Raw genomic sequence first — 20427 nt, forward strand, 5'->3', positions numbered from 1 at the left:
TACCCCACGGGCCCCCCTTTCACTAGCATCGGAGGCTGACGGGCGGGTCCATTGACATTTGGGACAAAGACGTCGGTTGCCCCGCTCCATATATTGGCCGGTAGGTGAGTTCATCACATCTGGTCAGCCTGCTTGGATGGACAACTACAAGACCAAGCTAGCATACCAACCCCTTTGGGTTGGGCCCCACTTTTGTATGCATACATAGGCACCTGGACCCCCTTGATGTATAAAAGGAGGATCCATGCCACAGAGAGGGGAGTTGGAATTGGACAGACTGAAATAGGCTATAAGTTAGATTCATATATCAAACTCAGTGAAGAAGGTTCATTATCTCCTTGTTACAATAGGGTTCATCCTCTTCCACTTAGAACATATCATCATCCTCCACTGTAACATTGACACTATCTCATAGAGTAAGAACACAGGAGTAGGGTGTTACATTCCCGAGCGGCCTGAACCTGTATAAACCATGTGTACTCACTCCCATACGTGCCCAGTGCACGAGCTCGGAATGTGCACCCTGGTCAAACTCTAAAAGGGGTATCATGCCTTCCCACTAAAGAAGATCCTCGCTCCGACAAATGTAGTCATTGGACCCATAGAAAAGGCCACGTGGGTGTGACATATCATACTCATATATAATTATAGCAACAAAATGACCATTCTACCCTTACACACACACACACCATATTAAAGAAAAATAAAGAAAAACAAAACAGAAATAACGGGACAGCTCAAAATTGTTTCTATCATGAGTTATAGGTTCTTATTTTTGTTTTTTCTTTCTTTTTTAATACTATATATATAATAATAGAATGGTTATTTGATCATTACACTTACATACGAGGATGGCATGGCACACTCACATGGCCTTTTCCATGGATCGAAGAACTACTTTGAGCCAAATGCTAGTGACTAAACTAACCCTAGAGTGAAGCTTTAGGGCTCGGCTAGAAAACATATGAAGTATGAACAGGGTTCACAAAGCCATTACTAGCGGTTTTCGAAAAGAAAAACATTGAAAAACTTTTGGAAATGGATAAAATTCAGATAAATGTTATTAAAAAATTAGTTTACTTTTTTAATTTGATTGTGTTGATGCGAAAAACACACACTGGCCTGGGAGATCTGCTTAGCTCTAGTGCAGGTCCAAAAGTTAATGAGATGCGGCCGTGCTAGTTAGTTTGAACCTGCAACTGACAAGATATGTAAACAGTAGATCAAATAGCCGATCGGCTGACAAGCCGATGGAGTGATTCCAGCCGATGCTGATACCAGTCGATAGCGATAGGGTTTTGAGCAATCGGCTATATGTCTAATGTAGATAATGATATAAAGACAATCGGCTGATGATAATATAATATAATATAATAACAATATAAATCCAATAGAAACCAATTGGCTAACAATGAGATGGTAAAACAAGCACTGATCCGATGGTTAAAGTATACATCAGCTGGAGGTCCGATGTCATAAGATCAAATCGATTTAGATAAACAGTGAAACATTTGTTATCATCGGCTGAATCCAACTTATATGTGCAATCCTTATAAGCCGATGTAACGTCCAGATACCTCATCGGCTGAAACCCCGATGAAACCCTTATTATAACCAAAGACATGCTAGACTTTATGATTCTAAGCACGACTTAATAGATCAAACTCAACTGATATAGCACTAAGTATGCAAAGAAGCATAAAGTCTAAACAATCAAGCCTTTGACTAATTTTCATGGTGGTGGATACCTTAGCTAATCTAATCTAGCAAGATAATTTAGCCGACACCAGCATAAACCCTAAAACAAATCTCAGCTGATACAAGTAAATTAAGATTCTAAACTAGATTAACTAAGATATATGATAAATAGGTAGGTAAATATATCAACCAAACCAGAGAAATCCAAGAGGTCGAATGTACTGATGCAGCATTGAACGACGCCAATATAGCCAATACAATTGCCTGCGCCGACGGAACGTAGGGCTTACCCCTTCGCCGGAGATCGAAAGCCGATGCAGCCCCGCGTTAGGTGCCAAGTTCCGCCGGATGATAAAAAGTAGAAAAGATAAAAAGGTGGCGATGTGCCGAATTGTGTTGATCGTGGAAAGCTCTTACAATGACCCCGGGTGTACATATTTATATCCATGGGTAGATACTAGATCTTGTAAGACAAGAAAAAAACTTTCCTAAAAGATAAAAGGAAAACATAAAGTACTTATGGGACACTAAACACACTTTCCTAAAGATAAAAGGAAACTAACAAATACTACCTAATTAATAGATAAACTGCCATGCCGCATTCTCCTTGAACTCGGTCACATCTGGATTAGTTTCCTTTAATAGATTAATTTCCTTAACCGAATATAGAAGGAATCTGACTATTGGCGACATGATTATTCTCTTAGGGGCTTACCAAATTTCATTGTTAACAGATTGGTTTACCTTTTCTATTTTTTTTGAATTTGACTAGTAGTTTACTAGTTTTTCAACTGGAGCCAGCTCAAAATTTTTAAAAATTAAAAATATAAAAGAGTGGTTGTCATCTAGTGTGAGTGCATGACAAGATATATCATTAGATAATAATATTACTTTGACATTATATCGGCTAAAATTTCATCATTCAAGAATAGGAACATACATTTAGTGTTAACGGAGTCGCCAACCACCTTGATTAGAAAACTCTAAACCAAGATGGGTTTCAGATATTAAATTGGTTAGCAGAGCCAATTGAGGGATCAAAACCATTCTCTAGGCCGATTTAGATCAATAAGGAGATAACCACCCGTCTCATGGATGAATCGGAAGTTTTACAGGACAAACCTACAAAGGATATCACATTCTCACAGTGAAGATGGATGATTTACGATGCAAATTGATAAAGATAGATGATAAAGGGTAAAGTAGAAAACATGGCTAAAAAGTAAAGGTAAAAGAACGATTTAATTATATAGGGGTTGGTCTAGAATTGAATCTGCCATCGTCCTTATAAATGAGTTTTTCTTGCCTCCATAGACCTTCTCCATGCCTATTAGACTTAGGATATAAGAAACCTTGGAACCAAGCAAGGAACCACGAGAATAACCTTAATTGGACTCGGACTCGAGGCTGTCGGTCCAACCAGCCCCGCAATGGCGGTTTGACCGCAGTTCACCATTTGGTCCAACCGACCATACAGTGGTGGTCTGACCGGTCCCCATGTGAAAACTCCGGTTTATTCCAAATCTGGCCAAACTTACTATGACTTTGTCCTTGTGTCAAATTTGGTTGTCACATGCCTCAACGTTTATTTTGCTCTGTACTAGCTAGTGATGACACGCACAAGTCAGCAACAAACCAAGCACAGCGGAAAATGTTCAAATTTTTATATCTGTGTAAGTAGCCAATTTCCGAGGGTCTTAAAAGGGTAAACGCCTATTAATTGCAGAAATATTTTCTGTACCAATTCTTTTCAAAAGAAAAATGTATTTAAGGGGTGCATTTAGGGCTCTAACTTTTACAGATCCAAATATGGCTCAACAAAAGATCCACGAATGCATATACTCAATCCTTATATAGCAAAACATTTGATTAAATATATAGCGGATCCTTTTACATAGGAAAGGGAATTACTAGTTTTTAGGTGACTTAAAATTGCTAGGAATTCCCTAAAAAAATTGCTAGGAATTTCAGTCACCTTCAACCTAACACTGGGATTGAGGAGGGAGGAGGGGAGGAACTCACCGGTGGTGGCAACAGCGATGACGAGGTCCTCTTCTCTGGCAATGGTGCTGTGGTAGTGGTGAGGTTAGAGTTCAGGTTGGGGGTGGGAGTCTGGGTGGGTTGGGGGGGGGGGGTGGGGGGGGGGGTTGTTATTCCCCGGGGCTTAGACGGAGGGTGATAGTTGGCAGCGGGGGCGTGGGTTCCGGTGGGAGGGGGGAGGGTATGGAGATGGTGATTGATGGCGGTGCGAGCTGGTGAAGACACCAGCACAGGGGAATGGTGCAGCCGCCGGATTTGGGAGGAGGAAAGAGAGGGAGGGGGGCAGCAGGAGGCGGTTAGTTGGTCGGAACGTGCTGGCACTATTGATGGCCTTCAGCCAACTGTTCAGATCAAGGCGGCGGCGGCGGCTCAGTCGGGCTAGGGGAGGATGGCGCCCGTGAGCGCCCATTAGTGCGGTCGTGCTTGGGATGGGAAAACGAGAGGAGAAGATAAGATTAACTGTTCATGAACAAATCTCAAGACAATCCTGGATGTACAAAAAATTGACCTTTTTTTTCAGGAAGTGGGAATTAGACTGTCCCTATAGGAAAACATTTTGTTAAATATTAGTTCCAAAAATTTTGAGACCAGGAGTGGATAAAAACTAAAAAGTGACCATGCTACTCTTTTTTTTTTCTGTTTTCCATAGTTGGCTGGTATATACAAGTAGCTATGAGAAAAGTCTTTGATTTTTTTTTCTGTATCACGGAGCAGCCCCCCCCCCCCCCCCCCCCCCCCCAAAAAAAAAAAACCTCTACTACACCACACCATTTTTAAAAATCTGATCAGGGTATTTAACTCCTTGAGATGAGAATCTGAGAGCTAGAGTCCTACTTTTACCAAAACACACCCAGGCTGCTCCAAAATGTTATCAACTCAAATAAGTTATGCCAACCAATATTGTAGAGAATTATTAATAAAAAATATAAAAAAATGTGTTCATCACACTTTCAAAGTAGGTGTATATAGAATATCAGTTCAAAGCTAAAAATGTGAAATACATTAATTGTTGGCATAAACATATGGCAAATGATGCATGAAGTACATACAAGCATTTCCTCTTGGTGCTACCAGATGCCATGTAATTTAAACCACATGTAGTATATCATTTTCATCCTATGTTGGACGTTAGGACATTCCAATGATCAAGTAATTAAGGTAATTCTTGTTCAGAATTTTTCTATGCATGTATGCATCTTAATAAACACAATTTCATCAAACAAATGAAACATGGTTTTACACATTTGGGAACGATTTAACAAAAAGCTAAGCTATTTTTGACAAGAAATTAAAGGTAAGAGAGGATAAGGATGGAAGGACCAAGTGATCAGCAAGGAAGTGATGAGTACTGCACACAAAAAGCCACAGAGATTGCTAATAAAGATCATATGGAAGAGATCATAACATACATGAATCAAATTATGAAGACGTGGCAGAAGGAACCATTAGCACTAAAACATCAATCAACACCCCCCCTCCAATCATTGTTTTCAAAGAACCGGTTTATGTTAAAAACCATATATCATGTTTGAAACAACATTACCAGTTTTTAGTGAAATCAGCCAAAAAAAAGCTGAATTAGATTCCTCGATCCCACACTAAGTTCATTGTCCACGTGAGGTCCCCTTCATACCCCCTATATCTCCATTCATCCCCCTCTAGCCCTCCCTCCTCTTCTCTGGATGACGTACCACCTGCTCATTCTCCCTTCACCCGACCATGCCACTAGTTCTGTATTTTTGCCACCTTCCTCCCTTCCATTCAACCCGACCATAGGAAATGCCACATCCAGCCAGCATGAGATCTGAGGTGGCCAGATCTAGCTGTTATGAGCTTGGGAGTAGCCAGATCCGTTATCCCCCCAAGCTCAGGCAGCCCAAATTGGAAGGAAGGTAAGCTCTCATATTGTAGCATCACGTGACATGGTCTCCGAGGCCCTTTGGCAGCAACGGAAGCTCTAAGGTTAACCTATTGCGTGTGATGCCGATGGCTCTAAGGCCCACGTGTAATGTCCCTTATCCCTAGACCTTTAGATCCAACGGTGGGGAGGCAGGGGCCACTGGATGGATGCCCAACTTGGTGGACGACACCTTGCATGTTGGGTCTTCGATTAAGAGGTAGAGATAGGACATGCATGGTGGCTGAGGAGTGCCCTCTTCAGCATCCAAAGGGCGGAGATGTCTATACTAGGTACATCATGCTCATAATTGTCAAGTTGATTGGTTTTTTTTCTTGAAAGCTTATATCATGATTTGTTTTTTTTTCTAAATACAAATTAGCCTTTCTAGTCAATACAATGTACATGTTGCATTTGGGCATATGGTGTTGTAGTTAAGATAATGTTAAATTAAATAAGTGTTTATGTTGAACTCAAATAAGTTAGGGAACATGATGATAAGAGGGACATGCATATATGGAAACATTAGTTGAATACCCAAGAATAACACACTTGATTGCACATGAAGTCCGAGAACAATCCTTCGGAATATTTTTATTTTATTTCAGTTCAGCATTTTTCAAACACTAGAGCACACTAAACCAGAAAGTTGCATATGTATATGTAGTAAACTGAAGTGAGCGCTATGATTGCACTGGTAATTAATTTCTTTGGAAGAAGCTTTAGTAGTTAGTGCTGATCAAGGAGCTCCATTATTTCTTAGAGTTTTAACAAGTTCTACCAATTTGAAATCCCGACTATTCTGACCATAAGCAAAGAAGGAAAATGAGATTCCCCTAAAAAAAAGAAGGCAAAGTCTATCAAAGTTCGGCATGGCTCTCAGTCACATCAGCGAGGGTCCTTAGGTTACACCTGAGCAAGTTCTCGACAAAATAGCGTATGTCATCTTTGGAGTTCCCCTGTGGAATGTCCACCACAAATGACTCAATCACTAGTGTTCCTGGCTGGCCGTCAATGACCTTAGAGTGAACAGTTAGGGTGGATGTGTAGTTCTGGTATAATAACAAAAAAAAAATTCAACTGTTAGTATTTGTGCTCCTGTCCAATAGATAAGTAGGCACACGAGAATAAAAAGAAAGTAAAATTCCGTATGTCACCAACTCAGATGCTCTTAACCTCAGCCTTACCATACAAAGATAGGCTTTAAATGTCACAATACTCATATTTGTCAATGGCATGCAAAATTATACTCCCTTCGTCCTAGAATATAAGAAGTTTTAGAGTTGGACATGGTTATTAAAAAAATAGGTAGAAGTAAATGGTGGAGGGCTGTGACTGGATAAGTAGTGGAGGTATGTGGGAAAAGTAAATGGTAGAGAGTTGTGATTGGTTGAGAAGAGAATGTTGGTGGAGAAGTTGTTATATTTTGGAACAAATCCTGAGAGCTTAAAGTTGCTATATTTTGGAACAAAACATTGGTGCTGCCTCATGCTATCCGAAGCTATTTTATCATAGTCATCTTGATAATTTATTTTCGTGACGTTACCGTATCTTTTTTGTCTGGTTAAAAAAAACTAAAAATGGTAAAATTGATATTATTACCCCTATTTTGGATGCAATAATTTCATTTGATCGCAACATTGACTCTGATTAAATAAGTTCCTGCTAGATAGTGCCCATTGTCTTTTGAGAAAACATTTCAAAAAAAAAACACTCCAATGAAATTATTATGTTCCTAACTGGTTCTTAGTAGCTAAGCAGAGCATAAAAGAGTTAATAATCAGCCCAAAACCATTTGAATTGTCCTAGAGCCTTAGTAGTGATAACTTGATTCTTGCTAGGAATCGTGCAAAGAATCTTGGATCATTTATAATTGTTTCGGTGAAATTCCATTGTTGTTTTTCTTGTGTTCAAAATAGAAAATACATAATTCTGTTCTTGCCAAGGCATGTAAGATAAACCATATATATCATCATCATATATCATTCATATAACCATATGACAAGCACACCCACAATGCGGAGGCCAGCTGGGATATGCTTTTCCATTGTCTGAAAATATCACAAACACACCAGAATTTGTACTGATTTTGCAAGTTTGATACTGGAAATTGCTGGTCAATCTAGCTTGGGGGCTTGAAGAACTTGAACTTCATCCCACTGCTGATGATGCTCCAGACACCACCCACACAGAGAGCCAGGCTGAATGCAGTGCCAAGCAGCCCAAGCCCCCAGTTCAGGTACCATCCTGAGCTGAACCTCTCAGGCTTCTTGATGCAGATCCACATGAAGCACGGGTAGGCGAAGGTGACCGGCAATGTCAGCCCCCCAAGCAGGCCGGCGAGGCTGGAGAGGAACGGCAGCGCGACGCTGATGAACAGCGAGAGGAAGCCGTAGAACACCCTGAAGCCTGATCTCACCCAGACCGAGCAAGGCCGGTTGGTCCGGCCCGTGTAGGCAGCCTCAAAGCTGTCGAAAACCGGCATGGAGTATATCTGGAAGCTGCTCAGGCAGTTGAACACGACAAGGAGGAACGTCGCAGCAAGGAGGCCCCGGGGGATGTCGTGGCTGTGGAAGGCGTAGAGCGCCGTCAGCATCCCTCCCTGTGGCACCTGCAGGCATTGGAAAACAACAGGGAGAATGTTCCAAGGACTGTTAGGACTTAAGAGTGTTAAGTGCAGCAACAATTGGGTCTAATGATCAAGTAGTACTTGCCATGTTTCCATAGGCCCAGTAACCTCCGATCGCGACAGGGAAGAGGCACATTGCAATCAGGGCATATGCGACTTTGGCCCCGCGCCACATCGGGACATGTGCTGGATGTTTGAAAGTCGACGGCATTGTCGCCTGAAAAAAATTACAGATTCCAGCTCATTCAAACACTGAACCACCAAATGGTAACTGTAGAGTACAAAAAGTCTCTTGTGAATTGGTTTCTTGAGGACAAACCTGTATTTCAAGTGCAAGATTGTGCCCCCTGAATGCAAATGCTATTATTCCAAGAGCATTCAAGGTGGAGAACAAAGATGAACCAAGAGAAGTGTATGCTTGTGGTTCATAAGAGACTGTTGGAGGCTGCGGTTGGCTGACCGAGAGAACCCAGGACATGGTACAGTATGTTATTGCGGTGGTGCCACCGATGAGTGAAACGCCGGCTATCGAGTTGAGATTCGGAAGCTGGGAAAGGACTATGGCCAAGGATGTGAACACCAAGTACCATTCGATCGTCGAAATCGGACTCGGTGAACAGATTGGGCCGCAAACTATTTGGTAAAAGAGCTTCATGGTCTCCCCTCCAACAAGGATCAACGCAGTTGCACTGCCTGCCGACAGATAAATAGTTGGGAAAAGAGATAGCCACATTCCCAGTTTTTCTCCTGAACGAATGAAAAAAAAAACAAGAGCAATCAGACATTCTTGCTGATTTTGCATTTCACCAGTCAAATGGATCAGATCGGCAGAGAGAATCTTAGCAACATTGCATGTTCTGAGTTTGGTGTAACCAGAGGCAATAATTACTTGAGCTGTCAAATGCAACAGTTTGATTAAAATGATGACATAGTAATTAATGGTGGTAGCAAAAAAGATTCCACATTTTGCATTACTGTAACATGAGGGTGATCTATTATCCATCAATGGAGACAGTTCAAGCTATCCAGATGTGACCCAATCATGAGGGTGTTAGTACATTTGACTAGCCACTGTCCCACCAAAAAACACAAAAATCTCCTATTGGAAGAGCACATTATACTGTTAGGAGATTCTCTCTATCTTTCTGACACAGATCTTGTTAAGGCCATGATTATATACATTGCATTACTCATAACTCAGTGCTACTATTAGCAGAAATCATGTCAGAGATATCCAGCTTGGAATAGAAAGCTAATTGTAATGGACATGCAAAATAGTTAAAGACTAGAGAACATGTCTCACCAAATGCAGCTTGTGCAAGCTCCACATATCTGTTGTACCTCCTTCCTGGTACAGCTTCATGGAGCTTGACAAGAATCCAGAGTGTGTACAGTTGCCAGAAATAAGCAACAGTAAGTGATATTATTCCCCAGCTCCTACAGTGCAAAGAACCATTTGTTAGGATGTGTTTTCAAACTGTACAACAGTTCAGCTGAAAACAATGCACTTCAGAGTATCAATACTACTAGTTGATACTGTGTCCAGTTGCAAGGCACAAATTGGCACCGAAAAAATTCAGTTTGAAATGATTGTATTGAATCATAGTACAGTTTTTTCTTTCAGTGCTGAGCATGCTTTTTCACAGGAGGCCGTTGCACGTGCTAACAAAAGAACTCAATCAACTCATATATAAACTGAAGATTCAGGAATAAATCCTTGAAACTGAAAAAAAAAAAAGATGTTTCAGATCTGTATTTTCACCCCTCAGTTTCAGTTATTTTCTCTACATTTGCTAAAAAGTGTTGTAATTTTTTTTTGTTAAATATATTTATCATCAAAACATTTCGTTCCTAACCATGTAAGAAATCCCAAGCTGGAACAATCTGAAAAACAAATAAACAATACAATTTCACCACCGCTTTAAAACTTTTGGGACTGAATATCCATCTAAAGAATCTGATTTTTTTTTAAAAAAGGAAGAAGAATCCTGGACAACAAAGTCCAAAGTGTAGCAAAAGGGGTAGCTCCACACCCAGAGCATGATTAAAGCAACAATGTCTTGTTCTTGGATGAGGCTTTCAGTAGATTTTTTTTTTGAATGGACACGGAGAATATGCACTGCAGTGATGGAGAATATGTGAAATCTTCAGTGATTTCCAAACCCAATCCAGTTACATCTTCCAATCAAGAAAACAAAATGCATATTACAGTCTCAAATCACTGAAGCAACAAAGAATCACAAGCTCAAACTGATGCAGTAAAATCAAAATATATCCCACGCCCAATCCAATTACCTCCTACCAAGAACACAGAATGCAAAATTACAGCTTCAGATTTCGAGAGCAAGATGAACCCAGAAGTAAAAGAATTACATTCGAGCAGTAAACCCAAAAGTAAAAGAATTACATTTTTCAGAGAAACCGCATCGCATCTGAAGAACACAGAATGCACACTTCAGTCTCAAGTCACCAAATCAAGAAGAACCATAATCTCAGATCAAAGAAGTAAAAGTAGAACTAAAGAAAACACTTCCAGAGAAACTGCATAACATCTGAAGTAACACAGGATGCACATTACATCCTCAGATCACCAAATCAACAAAAACCATAACCTCAGACCAAATCAGTAAAAGCAGAAGTGAAAAAGAAAAAAAAACTAGACAGTCAGAAAACCTGCATTAATTCACATCTGAAACTGAAAGAAAGAAAGAAAGAAAGGGAAATGGCAAGGGCGAGGAGCAGAGAGGAGGAAGAAACTGAAGAAGCAAGCAGAGGGAAAGTGCCTGACCATCCGAGGGCGGGGAAGGCGAGGGGGAGGAGGAGGGCCTGGAAGCCGAGGCCGGCGTTGAGGGTGTGGAAGGCGGCGTAGCGGGCGTTGCCGCTGCGGGACTCGGTGATGGGCAGCCACGCGTCCTGCGGGTTCAGCCGCGTCAGGTGTCCCACCTCCTCCAGGTAACCCCGCAGCCCCTCCACCACCCGCCTCGCCGGCGTCGCCGCGCCCCTCCCCGCCGCCGGCGGCGGCGTCGCCGTCCCATCCGGCGTCGACATCCCCCTCGGCGTCGGCGGTATCGACACCACCTCCGGCTCGCTCACCACCACCCCCGCACCCGCACCCTCCACCGCCATCGCCATCGGCACACTGTCTCTCTGGTCTGGGCTTTCTTGGGGGGTGGTTCTTGGAGGGAAAAGGTGGCGGGAGGGAGAAGTCGCTGTCGTGTCGGAGAGGAGAGAGAAGAAGGCGAGTGTAGTACGGTGGAGTGAGTGACGACAATGGCGTAGTCGAACAGCTGTAGGGAGAGGTGGCGGCAATGGCGGTGGTGGTGGTCCTGGGCACTGTTTGCACTTGCTTGCTGGCTTCAGCTAGGCTAGCGCTAGGCTAGGTAGGTTCGCCGGACGGCACGGCAGGCGGGGCGGCGCGGCAAGGGTGTGGGGGTGAATGTGCGGCGACGCGACGGGATGGGACGTGGTGTGTGAGAGAGAGTGGGAAAGGGGTTTGGGGTTTCGGGAGGGGGTGTCAGAGCGGGCGCACGTGTGTCGGGTGATGAGTGGCACTGTTGACTTTTTCGCGCTCTTCTCGCTCGGGCGTACGGACAGGTGGGAACACGTCGTCTACTACTAGTACTACGGAGTACGGTGATGTATTTATCCAAAGGAGAGCGCGTTTTATCCAAGCTCGCTTCAAAACATATGTAGTCAACTTAATAGCCAATTCATACAATACTTATTTATAAATATATACTACACAATCAATATTTGGTCTCACTTATTATACACAAATGCTTTGTGCTGCAGCTGGCTATAAATCTATATAGCCCGCTGCTCTTATCTCTTCTCTTTTATCTTTTTAAAATATGTTTACAACTGCCTACATGCTCCCATAGACACATGCAGTGCAGGGCAGTAGAGCTGGCCAAATGGGCCGGGCCAAACGGGCCGCCCGGGGCACGGCCGTTCCTGTAGCAGGCACGGCCCGGCACGGCCTGCTACAGTAACGGGCCGTGCCGGCACGGCCCGTGTAGCCGTGCCGTGCTTGGGCCGCTGGCCGAGCCCGCGGGCCGGCACGGCACGGCACGGCTCCTGTAGCAGGCCGGCACGGCACGGCCCGCGGCACGGCACGGACCGGGCGGCCCGTTACTGTAGCGAAAATACCATTTTTTCTTTTTTTTTAACATTAGCAAATCATTACTTTTTTAAAAAACTTTTATTTCCATTTTTTAAATACCATTTTTTCATTTTTTAACATTAGTAAATCATTACTTTTTTTAAACATTTTATTTCCATTTTTAATTTTTTTTTCCTTATACATTTCCTTTCCTTTTTTTTAAAAAAAAAAAACACTGTGCACAGTGCACTGCTGGCGGCCTGCCTTCACGGGCCGCCGTGCCCCCGAACGGCCCGTGGGCCGCGGGCGTGCCGTGCCGGCACGGGCACGGCCCCATCCACGGGCCGTGCTTGGGCCGGCGGCTCGGCACGTGGGCCGGCACGGCACGGCCCGTTTCATCAGCCGTGCCTAACGGGCCGTGCCGAAACGGGCCGTGCCGGAACCGTGCCCGTGCCGGGCCGGGCCGTGCCGCCCGTTTGGCCACCTCTACAGGGCAGCCTCGGTGGGTGCAAGGAATTTTCCATACTGCTGCTGTAGCTGTACACGCCCGTTTCTGCACGGTGGGGGCAATGCTTCCAATGCAAAGACCGTGAAACACTGGTTTGGGGAGTTGGGATCAGACGGGTGGTATTTTTTTTCCCACGGGGGCGTGGTGAAATTTTCGTTCCGTGGAACGTTTGAGCGGGGGCCTCGGAATTGGGCGGGTGCGGAGATAGAGGAGGGAATTCAGGGTGTGTTCGGCTGCACATTACAGCCGCTGAAACGCAACCACATAGCTGCTTGCAGTAACACAAATTACCATGCAAAATGCTTTGGTAGTGGCAATTGTCGTAGTATAGGTTTGTTGGTTGTGATTATATTAAGTTGTGATGTGGCAAATCTTGTAAATAATTTCACTACTTTTCTTAACACATTAGTAGCGATAAGTAACACAACAGCCTTATTCAGTAACCATTTATAAATGACTTGAGACTAGTTGACAAGTATAGCTAACATGTCCATTTCATGTAGAATACTAAATTGAATATTTTCACTAGAAATTCTAAATCTAAGGCTACAAAAGTCATAATAAACACTGGTATCCATATTTTGATCACATACGTACCACCTGGATGCCCCATATTGCTTGGGTAACATATCTCTTATAACTAGTAGTATTGGTATCTACTCGACACTTTCCAATTCCATACATTAACTTTTTAAGAGCAAAACAAACTGAAGACCTTACTCAGCATTGACTTTGATAAGAAATCCAACTTTTATTTATATATATTGTTTTTTTTGAAAGGAACCAGCACAAGAATGTGCTTATTCATCGAATATAGCAGGAGAAAAATACAACCCCTAGGGATAAAGAAAAAGCAAAAAACAAGGAAAGCTGTATGCTATACAAATTGTGGGATGATCTCTCCAAGACGCTTGGTGCCTGCCAAGGCCCACATGCCGACAATTTATATATATTGTTGGAAGTATTTTTCTTGCTTGCACCCTAAAAATACAAGAGATCAGGATATAATAATTCAAGTTTCCTCTGTATATGTTGTTCGATATGTATTTCATTCTTGCACCCAAAAATATGAGAGATCAATAGATAATCCTGTGGCAAATCCTAGTACCAGTGCAAATCCAACGATGCATAATGTGTTTTTCATCATCGCACATAAATCTTAAATAAAATATTAAACAACGTTAGTTCAAATTAAAATAATGAAAAGTATTTTTTGAGACAAAATGCTAGTAACTAAAACCACATTACCGTCTAAAACTAAATTCTATAGTTCATTCTATCATCTTAATTATAACTAACATTATCTAAATTCTAAAAGTTTTAAAGGTAAAAGACAACACGATACATGGGCAAAAGGACTTGTACATGGGTTTGAGGTGGAAAAATGAGTACTTTTTTGTGATTTTGCAAAAGGGGTGTATGGAGTAAAATCGGTTGATATTAGTGAATGGTAGTAGTGAGGGTAAAATATTACAAGCTCTAGTGGCATATAAAAAAATTAGATTTTAGAAAGGTGTCACACTTGCAAATAATAAAAACTAGTATGTGTTACTTATTTGATCCGGCCAATCGGCAGCGAATGAATACAATAGTGACAAGGAGGTTGTAGCGGGCAACGCATAACAACGGAGACGAGTTGATCGATCGACCAACAGAAAAAATGGAGGGACTAAGCTAGCACACTGGAAACAATGAACTATAAGAGAGTGATGAATTTCAATCCTTTTTAGTATAGGAAAGGAAAAGAAAGGAAGATAGATTGGATTGGACCTTAGAGTCATGAAAATTTTGGTAAATCTCATTTTTGAAAAAAAAATTGAATAGAAAGAAGTTGGGTAAGCTACTAAAATGAAAGGATTTCGAACCAAAATCCTTGCTAATTTGACAAGGATTGTATTCCTTAATTATTTCTCTATTTTTTATTGCTTAATTGAAAATTTTCCAAAAAAAGTTATTAGCGTGGGGGCTTTGGCCCCCAGTCAATTTTACACGGAGTGGGAATTAGACCCCTAAAAGCTAGTTTTGAACTATAAACTAACAATATTATAATCAATGTATAGCAATAGACCATCATGCATAATAGACTTTCAAACACAGATCGGTTTTGCATCCCTTTTAAGTGTAGCTTGATAAATGAGTTGGTTCAACGTTGGAAGGTATATGAAGAAAGGATATCCCTGACATCACAAATTGCACCATGTTGTTGCTCTTATCTCACATGTTTACAAGTTAAAATGTGGAGCAGAGGGTATACAACCCAAACAAGTTTGGCACTCTGAACGATTTAACTCAAGTGAGCATTGTGCGAGGCCATACATTAGTTACGTTAGGTACGTTATGACCTTGGCAAATAAAGTATCACTAGTTGAGACTTCTAGTGGTAGTGTCCTCAATAAGATGTCCATGTGTTTATCTGTATATGTTGTATGATATGTATTTTTTTGCCTAAGAAGGTCAAACCTCATAAATCTATAATCCTATGGCAAATTCTACCAACAGCAGAAATTTAGGAATGTAGATTGCAGTTGTCATTGCTACAAGCAGTTGCCACATGAATCTAAAACAAGAATTTGGATAATGTTAGTTATAATTAAAATCATGAAAACTACAAATCACATGAAGAGGGAGACATACATTAAAAAACACTTGAAAAATGTGATAAACTCTTTCTAGATTTTTGTGAGAATAAGTTCACTATTTTGTCTTATCATGAAATATTTCCATATTATTTCAAAATTTTAGAGTTGAGGATGTAAAGATGATGCTTATAACTGTTTTGGGGCACAAGAAGGACATGGTTACATGTGTTGATAATCGGAAATTATCAACACATGTAACCGCTATATCTACTGCATATAACATAAGTTGGTCCATCTAATGGCCTAATTGATCAATTAATCTAGATTTCTTCATCTCATGTATTTTTAATCTGTTTTATGTATTCTTAGTCTTGTGTAGCTGTATTTTTATATTATGTATTTATGTCGTTTATTGATTATTGTATTATTGTTCCTTGCATTGCTAACTTGGTGTTATATTGATTGCATACAAACATAACATTCGATAAATTTAATCCATTTCCGAACCGATTCCACACCATTTCTGACATCTGAAACAATCCGCTCCGCATCCGTACACTATCCGCACCCGCTCCGAATCTGCTTAAAAAATATGGTCTAGGATATGGTATGACCACTATCCATCCGATTCCGCTCCGTTTTCACCCCTATGTGTAGTCATGTGAAAATAGCTCACTTCAAAATGTAAAATGTAAAGCACAATTATATTGATCAGTAGCTGGACTCATATATAAAGTAAACCAAACCATAAATCCTCTCTTCTACTCTCTCACAATCGCTGAACCCCAAGAAGGTCGCCACGAGCTAGGACGCCAGCTGCTGCTCTTGGCCCTATTTAGATTCCAACTTTTTTTTTCATCCGTCACATCGAACTTTCCTACACACACAAACTTCCAACTTTTTCGTCACATCGTTCCAATTTCTTCAAACTTCCAATTTTGGCGTGTAACTAAACACAACCCTTCTCTGCTAGCTCATATCCGCTACCCGACGCCTCGCAGCATGCCGTCCTCGAAAAGGGTGCTGGAATAGGGAGTGGAATTGATTTGGATCAGTACGTCAGGTGGTGGAATACGGAGTGGAATAGGGCCTCTTGAATTACAGGATTGAGAAAACAAAGGATTTTGACATGAATACAACTAGTATAAAATAGAGAATTACAAAACACAAATATAACAGTTTTATTGGACCGCAGGAAAAGCGGTTGTTGGAGGAATGTCATGAGGGCCTTTGGTTAACCTGCCGAAACTACCTAATCCATCAAAGCATCGGCTAAGTCCTTTGGGCGAAGCCGTAGGGCGAAGACCATGGGGTTCGCTACCAACCATTGGACGAAGCCTGACGATAAAGATCAATAGGTTCGCCGCCAAGCTTGGCGACCGACCGAAGGCTCACTAAGGGCGAAGGACATCAAGCGAAGCATAAAGCCGTCATCTGGAGTAGAGGAGGCCTTCGGCTAAGGACCTAAGAAGGCCTGGCGGCCCATGGAGGCCCTTCGTCACCTAATGGGCTGGCCCAAGAAGATCACCTTAGGGCCCATGAATGTATAAGACGTTTTATACCCATTGTAATGTCCCTATCATAAGAGGAACCATGTAAATTCCCCTGTACTAACCAAACTCTATAGGGTATGAGCCTGTATTAGGACTATAAATAGCCCCCTAGGGCCATATAATGGGGGGATCCCAAAAAATTTTACCAATTAATATATTGCTTTATTATTCCAAACACCTAACGGGTTTCCACGTCCTTTAATGTGACGCAGTTGTCATTCGACAATAGCAGTAGTTAGAGGAGAGATAATGTCTCAAAGGAAAGTTCCATGAGGTTCTACCTCATAGTACATTCCATAGGAATTTTATCGACTCCTTTTATTCGGACGAGTCTACGGTTCGGGCGCCCGATCGGTTTGGAGAAAAATCAGGCGCTGACGTCAGCCCGATTTACGTGCAAAACTACTTTAAATTGAATTTTCTCTTAAATTACTTATCCAAATCATGATCCGATTGCACTATTAAATTCGTTGCAATTAAATCTTCAAAACAAGACCATACATGGATATATTCCGACGAATTTTTTTTAGCTTGTTATTGAATTATTTTTAAATGTTGCACGATGTTCCACTAGGAATATCGGAATTGTTTCACTAAGTAGATCGAAAATATTTAACTCGTTTAAATCGGGTGTTGTTTCACCTTATATAAAAACAATGTTTCAGCAAATAGCGAAAAAATATTTTAGTTCACTGCAACATTTGATCCATACATAGTGAAATATTATAAGGGCAGTCCCAACCTATAACACTAGACATGGTTTCTATAAACTCCACATCATTAAGAAACTAGTACTAGACACTACTCTTCCAATGCAAACACCACTATTCCATACTTCAATTTAATGCTACTTATCTCACATGATGTCTTGGATGTTGTGTAGAAACCATGTCTCATGCAAGACATGGTTTCCTTCTCTTTCTTCATTTATTCACTTGCCACATCATTTTTTGTCCTAGGTGGCAACTTATTTAATGCTATGGACATCATCCTAGTCATTGGGTTGGGAATGCCCTAAGTACATTAGGTGAAATATTTTTCGGTAGAACAAAAAATAAAACGAATTTCCTTAATAGGGGGTTCCAAAAATGTGGATTTTTTTTTGTTGCAATGGAGTATTTCAGTTCACTGCAACAGTAGATCTATACACAGTAAAATATTGTGACTACACTAGGTGAAACATTTTTGTGGAACAAAAAATAAAACAAATTCCCATAATAGATGGTTTCTAAAATATACAGGTGATTTGTTGCAAAAGAATATTTTAATTCACTGCAACATTAGATCTATACATGTGAAATATTATAAGTACACTAGATGAAATATCTTTTGTGGAACAAGGGGAGGGACAAGTGGGTGGATCCAGCGGGGTGCGTGCATGGGGATGGGGAGCGACCGATTTTCCCACCTCCCCCTGTCGACCGATACAGAGCATTCTTGCTTTTATTGAAAGGATCATCTAGGAAAAAAATCCCATAGAAATAAAATTCTCCAAAATTTATGTAAGGCCTGGTTTAGTTCCCAACTTTTTCTTCAAACTTCTAACTTTTCTATCACATCAAAACTTTCCTATACACACAAACTTTCAACTTTTTCATCACATCGTTTCAATTTCAATCAAACTTTTAATTTTGACGTGAACTAAATACACCCTAACTTTCGTTTGAATCAACCAGGGATTAATTAAGTAAAAAGCTCGTGGTCGCGAGGCACACGTAACATTCAAGACATACACATTTATGACGTAGTGTCCTAAATTTTGATTGAATTCATTGCCAGATATGTACCTAGTAGTTTCTAAATTTTAATGGTCAAAGTATCTTTTTAGCAATATTCAATCGACAAATATGAAATTTAGACCTTGTTTAGTTCCTAATTTTTTTTCCAAAAAACGTCACATCGAATCTTTGGACACATACATGGAGCATTAAATCTCTACTATTATAAAAATTGAAGATGTTTCCGCGGTCCGTCATCCATGTTTGAGTCGGTTATAAAAATTGAAGATGTTTCCGCTGTTCGTCATCCGTGTTTGAGTCGGTTTTAATTTTATGTTTTGGTTTTAATCTATATCTCTTCTCTATCTCTACTATTACAAAAATTAAAGATGTTTTTGCCGGTATTTTAGTATGTCATTCGTGTATGAGTCAATTTTTAAGTTTGTTTACTTTTGGAAATACATATTAATATTTGAGTCGGTTTTTAAGATCGTTCACTTTTGGTAATACAGAAGGAATCATATAAGGAATCTGTTTAAAAAAACTTGCATGCTAACTTGAGACGATCGGACTCCTAACTACAGCTCATGATTTTCTAAAAAAATATATATCCAAGCGAACTCCCACAGTGAATTTTATCTTAGCTAAACCATATGACAATAATAAGATTAAAATAGACTTCACCCATTTCAATGCACGGGGATTTTTTTTCTAGTATAGATAAAATGAAAAACTAATTGCACAGTTTGTATGGAAATCGCGAGACAAATCTTTTGAGCCTAATTAGTCCATGATTAGTCATAAGTGCTACAATAACCCACATGTGCTAATGATGGATTAATTAGGCTTAATAAATTCATCTCGCGGTTTCTAGGCGAGTTATGAAATTAGTTTTTCTATTCATGTCTGAAAACCCCTTTCGATATCCGGTCAAACGTCCAATGCGACACCTAAAAATTTTCTTTTCGCGAATTAAACAAGGCCTTACTGCATGGAAAGGAAAGGAGAGTCTTGGGACACTACATGATCTATGAACCGAATTGGTCCCACCATGGATCTGATTGGTTGGGTGGGATTCACCTCATCTGAAAACCTCATATTATCAGTGAGAAGGAAATTCTTTACTCGTACAACAGAGGTTAGTACATATCGTCAGAATGTCTAATTGCTTGCCTGGCGAATTGAGGTTAGCTTAGATGGTAAGGTCCCTTATGGTTGATCCTACCGACCTACTTCCTCCGTCCTAAAAAAACAATCTAGGACCCCTTCTAGTATAGTGAATTCAAATTCGTTGTATTAGGAGATATCACATCCCTATCTAGGTTGAGTTTTTTTAGAACGGAGGGAGTATGTTCAATTTTTAGACTTAGCACATGTGCTCATATTTATAATTAATTATTCTTTCAGTGATAGGCTAGACCGGTCTAGTATTCTGAAATGCTCATAGGAGCACATGCTTATGTACTATTATGTGTTTCAAAAAAAAGAAAGCATCTGGAAATTCAAAACAAATGCTTGTTGAGTAAATGGTTATTTAAGTTAATAAATGAGGAAGGAGTTTGGCAAGACTTGTTGAAGAGAAAATATCTTTATAATAAGTCTATAACCCAAGTTGATAGGAAACATGGTGATTTCATTTTTGGTCCGGTCTAATGAAAGTTAAGGAGACTTTCTTGAATATGGGTTCTTGGATTCTGAATAAT

General features: G+C 40.7%; 1 protein-coding gene and 1 long non-coding RNA gene across 2 annotated transcripts; both read right to left on the bottom strand.

The window, feature by feature from the left end:
* Window positions 1–2567: 2567 nt before the first annotated feature.
* On the bottom strand, window positions 2568–4151 carry LOC136354837 (uncharacterized). The gene is made up of 2 exons (XR_010738681.1): window positions 3721–4151; window positions 2568–2820 (listed from the first exon to the last, which is right to left on the bottom strand). It is a non-coding gene; the product is annotated as an uncharacterized lncRNA (long non-coding RNA).
* Window positions 4152–7586: 3435 nt separating this feature from the next.
* LOC4352231 (lysine histidine transporter-like 8) lies at window positions 7587–11736 on the bottom strand. The gene is made up of 5 exons (XM_015763396.3): window positions 11053–11736; window positions 9568–9701; window positions 8584–9011; window positions 8350–8481; window positions 7587–8246 (listed from the first exon to the last, which is right to left on the bottom strand). The coding sequence occupies exons 1-5, from the start codon at window positions 11394–11396 to the stop codon at window positions 7758–7760; spliced, it is 1527 nt and encodes a 508-aa protein (XP_015618882.1). The 5' UTR covers window positions 11397–11736; the 3' UTR covers window positions 7587–7757.
* Between the last annotated feature and the right edge of the window lie 8691 nt (window positions 11737–20427).

This window comes from Oryza sativa, chromosome 12 (assembly GCF_034140825.1).
Source record: "Oryza sativa Japonica Group chromosome 12, ASM3414082v1".
Classification (NCBI taxonomy): Eukaryota; Viridiplantae; Streptophyta; class Magnoliopsida; order Poales; family Poaceae; genus Oryza; species Oryza sativa.

Excerpts from the sequence above, each read along its gene's own strand:
- LOC4352231 (XM_015763396.3), bottom strand. The coding sequence starts at position 11,396 with ATGGCGATGGCGGTGGAGGGTGCGGGTGCGGGGGTGGTGGTGAGCGAG. Across the intron at positions 9,702-11,052 it reads GCCTTCCCCGCCCTCGGATG|GAGCTGGGGAATAATATCAC; the intron begins GTCAGGCACTTT and ends TTTGCACTGTAG. Across the intron at positions 9,012-9,567 it reads GCTTGCACAAGCTGCATTTG|GAGAAAAACTGGGAATGTGG; the intron begins GTGAGACATGTT and ends TCATTCGTTCAG.